This window comes from Macrobrachium nipponense, chromosome 12 (genome assembly GCF_015104395.2).
Source record: "Macrobrachium nipponense isolate FS-2020 chromosome 12, ASM1510439v2, whole genome shotgun sequence".
NCBI lineage: Eukaryota > Metazoa > Arthropoda > Malacostraca > Decapoda > Palaemonidae > Macrobrachium > Macrobrachium nipponense.
The window spans coordinates 2980261-2993906 of NC_087205.1; the positions used below are offsets into that span (position 1 = coordinate 2980261).

At 35.8% G+C, this 13646-nt stretch overlaps 1 protein-coding gene across 1 annotated transcript; it reads left to right on the forward strand.

Annotated features, from left to right (window-relative positions):
* The first annotated feature begins 8090 nt into the window (after window positions 1-8090).
* LOC135224921 (uncharacterized) lies at window positions 8091-11456 on the forward strand. The gene is made up of 2 exons (XM_064264245.1): window positions 8091-8231; window positions 10558-11456. The coding sequence occupies exons 1-2, from the start codon at window positions 8114-8116 to the stop codon at window positions 10932-10934; spliced, it is 495 nt and encodes a 164-aa protein (XP_064120315.1). The 5' UTR covers window positions 8091-8113; the 3' UTR covers window positions 10935-11456.
* Window positions 11457-13646: the final 2190 nt, after the last annotated feature.

Sequence of the window (13646 nt, forward strand, 5' to 3'; positions counted from 1 at the left end):
AGATCACGGCCATCTCCCTTTGGGAAAGACCACAATATTTATAGGCTTGTATATATCGCCAATATATCACATTGCTTTGCCTTCTCAGTGACTGGATATCCCAGCAGAATATCAATGCCATTAAGTAAGTGTCATTCATAGCAGAACTTGAAGAAATAATACTGAATAAAAGTAGCAAATTCGCTAGCTAGGTCTAACAGTGCTTTATCTCTTGATAAAGTGATTAAACCATAGCAGTTTACATTACAGATTCCAATTGTCCTTTTGGGGGCCGACTAAAAATTCTGAATTTCATTCTTTCTCGAATCTCAAGGTTACCTATAACCTCTGGCATCAGACAGTCTGTAAGGTCTGATACAAGTTGGGGGGACGATAAGATTTTTTGCGGAGCAGAATAAGTATCCTTCGTTAGTTTATGCTGGATAAAAAAAAAAACAGTAAGTTAGATCATAGATTACCAGCCTTCGTGTTGATATTAATATCGTTTGTGATAAAGAACATGCAAGAACTGGCATTTTACCTGCTGTAAATCACCTTGCCCGATCGGAAGTTGCTTCTAGTATAAATAAAGTATGTGAAATATCAATAAAGAAATACATGGAACTTTAAGATGTATTCACAGGAAGAACCTCATACGAATAATTAAATATAACACTCTGTGTAAAAGGTATTGGCTTCGAGCGCACCCTGAAATATATAATGATTCTTTTTTATTAACTAAGGATAATAACCAGTATACCCATACTGTTAAAACTAAGCCCTAGGGGACGTCGCGTACCTTTTCGAAGCTCGGACAAAGATATCTTTATTCTGGGCACTTCAAAGGTCAGCGGTGGGAGAGGCTGGAACTGACCCTCGGGTGATGGTTGTGGTGGAAGGTACGCACACTGAGGTCACAATGAGGCTTGAGAGCTCTCGGATTCATTAAGTAATAGTTACACACACAAAAAAAAAAAAAAAAAAAAAGAAAAAAAAAAAAAAAAAAAAAAATCCACTACCATAAGTAGCGTTAAGGAACAGAAAAGAGTAACTACGTAGGAATCTTGCCTTTTAATTAAGATTTCTTTATCTTCATTTTTAAGGGCATTTAGAAATATTGCAGAAAATTCAGTAAATGTAAAATCCTCTTGATAATTTTATCTGTTTTAGTCATAAGAGCCACAACCAAAATCCTTGAACAAAAAATTTATTTTGAACGACACTTGCATTAACGTATAACGTGTTCCTAAAAATAAACCAACCAAAATCACTTATATGCAGAATAGACACACAACAGGAAACCAGACCCCTAACCTAATCCGAGTGTATTAAAGTAAATATAAATGAATAAACATATAAGCTGGTTGATCTCCAAAGGATTACAGGTCTTACAACACTGAAATTCCTAAATGTTGTCATTGACGAGTAACATTTGTAGAATGTCTCTTTTATGAAAATGTTGCCACATTCTAGACATAAGCTCTCTTTTGTCCTTGTGGTTTTTTTATTTGTTGATGTAAACAATGACCAAAATTTTACTTGGGGCCCAGGGATAAAAAAAATATTCACTTAGTACAGCAATATCAATGATATAAATAAATAGCAAATACTTTAAGGAAATTATCATCAAATTCGGGGAGTTTTCTTATCATAAATACGAAGAAAACCAGCCACTTTTGACCTAAATCATTTCAATCACATTTCAAGAGGTCACGACAATATTCAACTTGGGGTGAAAATATGATAATAAATAACTGGAAAATAAGAAGCATTCTTTTATTACCAACAAAGAACGGTCTCTGATAAAGATAAAACTTTACGAGCGAAATATTGCAAGAATGAAAAATAAATAAACAAGGGATAACGAAAGGACAAGCAGAGAAAGGAAGAGATTTCATCTCAGAAAAACAAAAGAATGTCACTGGGGAGGAAACAGCAAGAAAAAAAGGAGAAGAAGAAGAAAGAATCTGGGCGAAGGGAACGTTCGCAACTGGAAGCCTTGGAGGAAAAAAACTCCTCCCTCCTCCTCCCTCGTGTATTCCCCTGGCTCTCCCTCACTCTCCCTTCGGCCTTTTACACAGTGGAGGGTCCAGAGAGAGAGAGAGAGATGCATACCCTTTCATTATCAGAATCAACGCGAAGGTTATCCTCGTAGCAGTATTCCCAGATTCTGTATCATGGCTGCAGTGAACCTGTTTGCTTGTCCTTAAAGGTCGTCTTCAAGAGGCTATTTTCTCAATAAGTCTATAAAAATTAATAACCACAATGAGACACAGGTAGATAAACAGGTACATTATATCATTAGTTCCTTGACTTCTCTAATCTTTAAAGTATTTACCATCTGGAAGTAAATTCGTAGCTGCTATTTGGACGTAAGCAATACTTTCAAGTGTATGCTTTGCTATATCTGCCAAAAAAGTTCAATTTGATAATTGCTATTTGCCTGCAAGCAATGCTCCCAAAGCAGTCTTTACTACAAGTGGATGCTTTGCTATATCTGCCAAAAAAGTTAATTTCGGTAGCTGCTATTTGGGTGTAAGCAATGCTTTCAAAACCGTCTTTACTACAAGTGGATGCTTTGGTACGTCTGCCAAAAACGTTTATTTGATAACTGCTATTTATCTGTTTACATTTCTATCTAAAGAGTATTTACTAATAGTGGATACTTTACTACATCGCCAAAAAAAGTCCATTTTAGGTTAGAGACTGACGACACATGTAAGTTTTCGATTTTTTTTGTATCCTCATTGCCCAACTTTGATGGAGGTTTACGGTTTCAAGACGTTTGTTTTCAAATGTTCCGGTTTCCTAATGGCCTTCTGCATTAAACGTCGTGGACCTTCCTTATTCTCCCGTGCCTTCTGTCCACAAGATACTGCAAAATGTTGCTTGGTGGATTTCAGCTAACTCTTGTTGGGGACTGGAATATGGAACATGGAAGGGTTCCATTAAATATGAGATGGTTCTGAATCCGAAAGCTGATTCCAGCACCTTTTTCCCATTGGAGATCACTTATAATCCTCGCTCTCTGGGTACAATTAGGATGGATGTACTGTACTACTATGTTTGACAATGGATCAGTCCACCATTCAGTTTTAGACAAATAATTTCTATTCTACTCGTACGTTTAAAATTTAACGTGCCTGTCTCCAGCTAGAGTCGTTTTATAAATCAGGGCGCTTCTTCACAACAGTAAAATACGTCATAAGCACGTTGACAACTTATTGCATGCACATCACGATTAGGTTGAAAACCTGTCCACCCGCCAGTGGTGTTTGCGTATGGTAACACTGCGTCCCGGGCTTTCGATAGTTACGCTATGTGTAAGTTTTAGGTAAATAAAAGGATATCTGGGTGTACATTTGCAACTGAAAATTTTTTTAATAATTTACTGTATGCGAATTACACCGTTAATATTGGAAATAGGATATTATAATTGTTGAATGTAACTATCTAAAGCCCGGGACGCAGTGTTACCATACGCAAACACCACAGGCGGGTGGACAGATGGAAAAAAACCGAGTATAGTCAATAACCGTCAGTAGAGAACGAGCCTTTATCAAGCGCTGGGTAATCGCACGACGCACTGCCACTGGTTAGAACTACCAATAGTCGTTGTCTGGTATTCAACTTGTGTGTGATGTGTGTGAAATAAGTTACTGACTCTTGTTTGTCATGTGTTATTGTAGTGTGGACACACCCTTTTAGGCTTACTAACTACGTGACTATGCAGTACACTTTCTTTCCTTCAAGGCTTCCAGTTGCGAACGTTCCCTTCGCTCAGATTCTTCCTTCTTTTGTTTTTTCCTTGATGTTTCCTTGCCAGTGACATTCTTTCCTTTTTTCTGATGAAATCTCGTTCTTTCTCTGTTCGTCCTTTCGTTATCTCTTGTTTATTTGTTTTTCATTTGAGTTAACTCCAGTTACGATTTCATAATTTTTTTCCCTTTAGATTTATGTAAGAGATAGTATCAGTTTCTTTACCTATTGATGCGTAGTTACCTTTCATGCAGGTGCCAATTGGACGAGTAAACTAATGCCCTTATCTAGCCCAGACCCGGAGAAAATATCATAGGGTAAGAGGAAGAAATGAAGGGTGGGGAGGGGAGAGCTTAACCTAGCAAGTCCTGTGCCTATGGTCATCCATTCCGATACCCTAGAATATTAGTTTTCCCTGAGTGAGCTCATCCTACTTCTAAGTTAACAATGAATAACAATGACGGAACCTATGCTAAGAAGGATATACACTTGTTTTAAGAAAGCTTAATTCTTTGATTTCATATATATTCAACTACTATGAGATTCAGGGCCTCTGTAACGGTTTTTTCGCGATAACTTTTTATCTGTGCATTTCATAAATATAACGCTTATTCAGAATACATATTATATCTACACATAAATTTTGACTGTATTCTGCATTACGTAGGTTGAATAAATTTGGTACTTATAATGTAAAAGCATAACATTCTAAAATTACCTTATGATGAAAGGTTTTTAGATATTCCTAGAATTTTAAAGCTTTTTAACATAAATGTTGTTTTCAGTAATATTAATGTCAAGAGTTTAGTAATCAAAAATTCTCCTAAAGATCTTCCAGGCTGCATATATGAAATTCCTTGCAAAAAGTGTGATAAAATCTATTACGGACAGACCGGCAAATCTCTTTCACAGCGTCTTAAGCAACATCAATATTCTGTGAGAACTGGGCAAATATCGAATGCATTATTCGTACATATGAGAGATTTAGACCATCCTATTAACTGGAGTCAAGCAAGAGCCTTAGTCCCATGTAATGACACAGTTAAAAGGAATATCATTGAATCTTGTTTTATTAAGTCAAATAATAGAAATGTTCTAAATTTAAGTCTTGGTTTATTTAAACTTGATGCTTTCATAATAAAAAAAGTTGTAGATAAATGTAAGCAACAAAATTAATATATTCAGTTTTTACATGTTTTGGACTGTAAAGATACTTTGTAATTTCGGTTAGGGTTAGAATCTGTTTAAGTTTGTGACCGTGTGATATCCGATAATCCTGGATTATCCCTTTTAATTTTTACCCTTTTGATAATTAACCATCTGGTATTCCTGATCTTGTTTGTACCTGAGGCCTTCCTCTCCAATTGTACTTTAGTAGCTCCTTGACGATGTCTGAATAAAGACGAAAGCGCTTGGATTCCTGACTATCAATTTCCCGTGGTATTCGCTTATACATGTATGTATGTATGTATACTGACCACGGTGACTTGTTAACTTGTAGAAACTTTCACCCTTGTTTGATAAGCTTGTCACAATAAAATCTGGAACTCAAACTAAGAGACCTCAAATTCCGTGGATGAATTTTATCACATCACCGTGATTCGTGTACAAGCATAAAGCTACAAATGTCCTTTAGTATTCAATTCGCTCTACCTCAGAATTAAGATATTTTCACATATGTTAGCCGAAGCGGATTCTTTTTTTTTTTTTATTTGATAAGAAATTCGACTACTCATGGAATTGGTTTCCGTGGTTCGAGTCCATGAGCCGACGAATTTCTTATCAACTAAAAAAAAAATCCCCTTCTGTTAACTTATATGCGAATTATATTAATTCCGAGGTAGAGCGAATTAGATATTAAAGGGCATTTGTAGCTTAAATACTTATTATACTATATATATATATATATATATATATATATATATATATATATATATATATATATATATATACATATATATATATATATATATATATATATATAATTACATGCTGATATGTTAGAATTAGTGGATTAACTTGAAAAATTCTTTAGTAGTATGAAATCAGTATAAAACCTAGAGTAATGAGCGACAAGTTTGAATAACTTCCTTCTGGCAAGTGAGTGCACGAAGCGATCTGTTAAATATATATATATATATATATTTAACAGATATATAATATATATATATATATATATATATATATATATATATATATATATATTATATATATATATATATATATACTTATATATATACATATATATATATATATATATATATATATATATATATAATTCAACATGATGGTTAGGCTATTCCTCGGCACTACAAATCAGAAGGCGTTGAAGAAGACAGGATTAATCATGTGTCACTTTATTCGTATCGCGACGTTTCGAGACCAATGTCTCATCATCCAGGCTAAAATAAGATAAAAAATACTCATATACAATACAGCATCAAATTATTTTTGTTGGCATAAAAAAAACACATTGAATAAAGTAATACAAGGAAAGTTACAACATTGAAATACAATTTACTCTAAAAAATTAAATACAATAAAACAAAATATATAAATAAATAAAAAGGGATTATTAAAATCGGGAATAGTAAATAAAGATACCTTGTCTCTAAGACGTTCGGTTGCTGTATGGAAAACGCATCGAAAGTAAACAAGAGGAAGGGCCTGGTTTAAGGGGAATTTTAATTAATCATTTTTCCAGCCGTTGATGTTAAGTTTGTCTTAATGAACCCTAGAACTATCGGTAATATGTTGCGTCATAAATAGAGATTACCTCCTTTAATGCAATCTGGTGGTCTACATTTATACTTGCTGCCGATGCAATAGGCAGACTTACGTTGTAAACACGCGCCGCTTGCTTCAGGTGAGATGTGATGCACATAAGGGCATTAGTTTCCGTACAGGGTGTAAACTGTCCAACCCAGAACTATCTAATATTAGAAATCACGGGAAATTTTGCAAAAATAGCATAAACTATAAGGATTTCAAGATATTGTTATCAAGTCCATACGAACACAACCTTCCAATTTTAGAATCTAGCTATAAAGAAACTAGTTCCAACCTTAAACAACCACTCTTCATCTGTTCCCTTGTACATAACTTAAACCAGGCCCTTCTTCTTGTTTACTTTCGATGCGTTTTCCATACAGCAACCGATCGTCGTTGAGACAAGGTGTCTTTTTTAACTATTCCTGATTTTAATAATGCCTTTTTATTTATTTATATATTTTGTTTTATTTTATTTCATTTTTTAGAGTAACTTGCATTTCTGTGTTGTAACTTTCCTTGTATTACTTTATTTAATGTGTTTTTTTATGTCAAAAATATTAATTTAATGCTGTATTGTATATCAGTTTTTTATATTTTATTTTAGCCTGGATGATGAGACGTTGGTCTCGAAACGTCGCGATACGAATAAAGTGACACATGATTAATGCTGTCTTCTTCAACGCCTTCTGATTATATATATATATATATATATATATATTATATATATTATAAATATATATATGTGTGTGTGTGTGTGTGTGTGTGTGTTGTGTGTGTGTGTGTATATATATATATACATATATATATATTATATAATATATATATATATATATATATATATATATATATATATATATACATATATATATATATATATATATATATATATGTATATATATATATATATATATATATATATATATATATATATATATGTATATGACAGGGGTAATAGTGACATATATATATATGTATATGTGTAAATATAGATATCTGTGTATGTATGTATGTATATGCATATTTCTATATTGCTAAGAAACTTAATCTCTGCAGATAACCAAACCAGTAGTTACTGCATAGTTCCCGAAAGCGCTGCGCGTTTCTGGAAAGCCTACGAAAAGGAAAGTAAAATTCGGGGAAAAAGCGATTACCCCATTCATTTTTATATGACAGTAATTACAACCGTCTAGGCTGTAGGTCACTCCAATATGGCGGCCGTGTCTCGCCCTCGGGCGAGGAAAGAGCGACCCGGCTATGTCTGATGTCTCGAGCGTTTCTCTAGAATAATTCGAGTGTTTATCGTCGGGAATTGTTGGAAGCTTGACGAATAGATGCAAAATTTGCCTTCCAAAGGGTAGATAATGCTAATGGAATTCAAACGTACCTTGTACTCACCTGTAGCAAGGAATTCTTCCTCGATCTGACCGTTTACCGTTAGCTAGGAAAGCGCTTTGGGAAGGAATGCACTATTTCCTTCTTCTTCTTCTTTCAGATTTTTTTTTCTCTCATTTTTCCCGCCCGAGGGTTCCATTTCGACCACGGTTAATAGCCTACCGGTGCAGTGGATCGTTTTGCCTGGGTATATAACCATCGTGCCCCGATCATGAGGGCACAGTCCTCACCGATCCTTTGCAACAGATCGTCGCCTCCTCTTTTCAGACTCTCGTCTCCGTCAGGAAGTTCCTCTCGCCCCGTCGACACTATGAAGGTTCTCGCTGTTGGTGAGTTTCGCTGTTTTTTTTTTTTTTTTTTTTGCTTCGCTTGATTTTTCATTTAACTTTTTGTTTTGAATTATACTTTCGTTCCATTTCATGAATCTGGTCCCTGTCACAATTGTTTTTTTTTTTTATTCTTGTTTTATATTTACTTTTCGTTCTCTCGCGTCTTATCTTTACCTTTTCGTGGTTCGTTGTGTAATAATTTCTGCTGGTTTTGGGCCTCAAATCCTGTTCAGCCCCAGTTTAGTGTCTGTTTTTTTAATGTACAAGTGAGCAACGCATTGTCCTTAGTAGCCCATTTCCCTTCCCACAAAAAAAAATGGGGGGGGGGGAAGAAATGAAAGGAATGAAACTTGAAAGCGTACATGGCTATTTATTCAATTCATGTGATAGTTTTTGCTGTAATTGCTTACATATTTATAAATGCTTGTTAGTCTCCGTTTTTCTGATCATTGACACGATTACGCTAAAGCTTGTACGGGAATTTTTACAAATATTTTGACCAAAGATGGGCATAGTAATACTTTTTGAGGGTGGATTACCCTGCTTTGGCGGTGTTCTTTAATCTCCAAATGCTTTTGTCTCTCTGTACCTCGAGTTATTCTGGTTTTTCACTTATTTGCTTATCCTTTACAACTCGGTTTACTGACTGATTTTAAATGATCTTTTACCTTTACAATAGATGTTAGTACATCAGAAACTGTGTCAAATGATATTCACTGTATAGTATTATCGTCAATGCCACTGAATACCTGAGAGCTTGATGTTTTGATGGCCTCGGATCGCTGGCCAAAATATCGTATGATCGTGTTTTCTTATCCACCGAGCTAGTTATTTTAGCTAGTTATTATAACTCTACGCCATGATCCGTTGGTACTTGAACCTGACTCACAAGACCTTAGAAGTATAAAGACTAGTTTAGTTTTACTTTGTTATATATTGATTTTCTTTTGTTGCCAGGTTACTAGCCTTTTATCCCCTTTCTTAAAGTAAGGCTTGAGACTGCCATCACTATTACAAATGACAGTTATTTCAACACTTACTGCTTCCTTTTACGAGCAGGAACCTCAGTCTTCCGTACCCTGTCTTTTGCATACCTATTTTCTATCTTTCGCAGATATTTGCCTTTTCAGCATACTTACATGGCTTCTGTCTTAAAAGGCGATTGGATTCCATTGCTCACTGGAAGAACGGAATGCACTTAAGCTGAGCTTAAAGGAATTAATCGTAACAGCATCAGCAATAAAATGACCGCATTTACTGTTGAACTTTCGTTGATGTTTTCCTAAATTCTGAAGCTTTTGCAACCATGAAGTGAATTTCGTTGGCTTTGATTACCAGGCAAAATAGAAATTTGTTTGCGTGCTTGCGCGTATGTGTACTTTTAAACTGACTTGTTTCTGTAAAAAAAATAAAAATTAAGATTATTGTAGAACAGATGAAAGCAAAACACAATTCCATGTTTGGCAATTGACGAAAACAAGTCGGTAAACAAACGTGTAATCAGGGATTAACTGATTTAACAAATAATGGCAGTTGCTGTTTTCATGTAATGTATTCAGCCAATACTCTTAGCCTTTCGTCTTCCCTGGCCTCATTGTGACGCATTGCTGCTAATATCAAACTCCTAAGGTCTCTTGTAGTCATTTGATCTGGTCCTTTGATGGCATGATCAGTGTTAAACTTTCCTTAAAAATTTTTCTTTAACATGAATCGAGCGTTTAAACAATCATGCCAGTCCCAAAAGGAAGACTGTAGTTGCTGTATAAAGTACCAATAAAAGTTACTGAAACTTGCAACAAACATTATCGATCTAATGCGAGAGGCAGTGGGTCATAATGATGTGGAGAATTCATTATGCCAAAAAAAAAAACCCTCTCAGTTATGTAGATCCTGTAGTCTAAAGTTGTCCATTTGCCCATCCTTCTTTATGACTAGCCCTGGAAATGGCGATCTGTATTTCTTTGTTTTCATCATCTGGATTCCTTTTGTACTTTTCACTTTCATTTTCATTTTCTTTATTTATTTATCTAATTTCGTGGCTTAGAAACTCATCCTTTTCGTGTTTTTTTTCTTTATTTAATTATCTAATTTCGTGGTTTATAAACTCAACCTTTTCGTGTTTTTTTCTTCATTTATTTATCTAATTTCGTGGTTTAGAAACTCAACCTTTTCGTGTTTATTTATTTCCCTAATTTCCTCATACGGTCACTGCGAAAGTTAATGACCGATGAGATTCCGTTATAAGAACCTCAAAGCATTTTGCATAACAGTAATGCCAATGATGATGATGATGATATCTTTCTCATTCCACACACATTACTTCCAGTCCTGGCTGTTGTGGCCGCTGCCGCCGCCCTCCCCAGAGAGCGCAGGGACTCGACGCCCTTCAACTACGAGCTCCCGTCCAACGCCTCCTTGATCGTCGGCAACATCCAGACAGGTTTCGACTGCGGCGATCTGCCTTACGGCTACTACGCCGACGAGGCCAATAACTGCGCCATCTTCCACATCTGCCTCCCCTACGTCGACAACGACGTGTTCGTCACCCGCATGTTCTCCTACGTCTGCGGCGAGGGCACCGTCTTCGACCAGGAGCGTCTCATCTGCGACTTTCCCGAGACGGCTCGTCCTTGCTCGGAGTCCTCCCTGTACAGGAAGTCCAACGAGTACTTCGGCCGCACCGACGTCAACTTCTTAGAGTAGGGATTGTAGGATGGAAGGCTGTAAGTCAACGGGTTCAAGGGGGGGAAGATGAAGGTAGATCTCAACTCACCTGGAAGACAAGGAAGAACTCAACAGCAACTCGCATCATGGAAAGAACAGTTGGATACCATACCATAGCACGGTCACTGTATTTTTGGTACTTTAGTCTTATTTCCACTCCGTCCAGTCATCACGTTGCCCTCAACATCCAGTGCACATAACCTTTCCCGGAGCCTCTGGAGGCCATCTAGGAACTTTTTCCTGGGGAACATCCCAAGTACATCAAAGAACATGATTTGACCCAGTCGCCAGGACCAAAATATGATGACCTTTCCTCCTCCATTTCCGCCCAAGACTTCGCTCTGCCCAAACCGATGACGACGAATTGTAAATGAATTGTTGATATCACGATTAAGATACTCGCTTGGTACTAATCGAATCTGTGGTGTATAAGATGCATTATCTTGTTTCATCAGCACGTTGTATATGTTGTCTATTTCTTAATATAAGTGAAAAAAAAAGATATCCTTTTTATGTTTTTCTCTAAATCCTTGCTCTTCCTTGCAACCTACCAAAGATATAGCTGAAGAATTTAATCAGCTGGCAAAATCCATAGCTTTACAAAATCACGTAAATCGTCAGTAATCCCCTACGGTTTGTCGTAAGTTTTAGTAAAGCTTGTTTTTTAACACAACCATACACTCAACCTCCTCTGTTGTCACTCACGGCAGAGTTTGGATGAATCAAGCTTAAATATCATAAAAAAAAATCTAAGTTACCAAACTAAAGCACACGGAATCAAAATACACAAATATCCATACAGAACAAGCATTGAATGTCATAGACTTGTAAGGCAACTTTGGTGCAAATTTAACACTCGTATTTGGAAAAAGGGAAAGCAGAGAGGAGAAAATAAATTGTAGTATTACTGAAAGAAGCAATTTGCGAGAATTTTGCCTAAATTTGGGTGTACTGTCGAGAAACAGGAATGAGCCATAGAGCCACTTTGAACATTCCCAATATATCAACAGTAAGATTTGGAATCAAGAACCTGAACATCATGGAGACAACTAATATAAAATCACAAGACAAAGCGACACAGTCTTTCTCAATATATCCTACTGTTTGTCATTCCTGCTTACTTTGTTGGCTTACCTACCTCACTGTGAACCACTGCTGCATGTACCAGACTGATAAAGTTTGTTGCAAACTTTATGAAAGCACGGCATCATAAAAGGTAGCTGTTAAGTCTACGCTCAGCCATCCTCTTTTATGCAGTTCAATTAAGTAATTTGTGTCAAGTACAGTGAACCGTTTTGATCGCTCTAAGCTTGAGTTATTTTCACAGCACAATTAGCTGGTTTTATAATCATATAATTAATATTGCTATTATTCTTAACAGTAGCAGTTGTAATTGTAAATACCTCTCTTTGTAATGATGCATTATTTGGTCAAGAGCAATCAATTTAATTTGGTCCTATATCCGAATAAACAGATACCCTTGCATTGCTGAAAACCGAGTAACAAACTTTATTTGTATTCTGTGGGAGGTGATAGGATTTAATGAAGCCAGAAATCCATCAGCGAAAGTAAGACAAAACATTACGAAAAGGATGAATGAATTATAAAACATTCTAGTTTAGTGCTCTTAATAAAAGTACTTTCTGCAGAGACAAATGGAAATTCCACGAGATTGGAAATATCCTTCACGCATGCGAGCACCAGACTCCAAAGCTTCGGAACAAATTTCTTAGAAACTATCTTGAGAGGAAAATGGCCACTAAAAAGGAAATAACTTTAGAAGTAATAAGCATAATAAAACAAGAGTATTTCCTCCACTGGCATAAGAATCCACTCTTTTTACTTTCAGACTTCATCTTCTTGTTTTCTCCAGACTTGGGATAGACTGGATTGCCTTCACCAAATGAAAAGCAGGAATATAAAAACGCAGAGTAATTTAAATCAAATACGGAAATTATCTTGACATGTGGCATTAATAGAGAGGTGAAATTAGATACTTGCAATCTTTGCAAACAGCTTTTGTCGTTTCTTATATAGTCGGCAGTCAAGAAACAATTCAATAACAGAGAATCGTATTTGATGCTTCTTCGAAGTGATCGGTTCTGTAAATCTATATTTGCCTCCTCAGACTCATAGAGTTTTCAATTAGTTGCAATAAATGACATCTGTGAATATTAACTATTTTTTCATTATAATCTGGGAAAGATTAGAATGCAAATTTTAGTTCTTCTGACAATAACTAAAATTTTGTTTTCAACTGTGAGCGGGTTATTCTGGGAACCGATACTCAGATTTTGAAAAACGTATCTAAATCTACTTCTGTGACCACTAGTGGATTAGTTATCGTCGATCACAAAAGTTGCATAAAGATTTTCCATCAAGATCAGGTAAATAGCCGCTGAAAAACGAGCTGTGTGGACTTTATGGCAGAATAAAAATTTTAACAAAATACAAAGCGTACTGTCAGTAAAAGCAGAACTGGTTATAAAGGCTCCCGCATTGAAAAAAATACAAGCAATCATAATTTGGCAGTTGACCACAGGAACTTAATGTAAGAGGCAATGGATCTCAACAAAACTGGCTGATGAAACTTGCAACAGACATTAAAGTCTGATGTGAACGGCAATGAGTCACAGTGAACTCCAAAAAGCCAACATTGGGTGTGAGATGAACTAACCAGTAAATTCCATT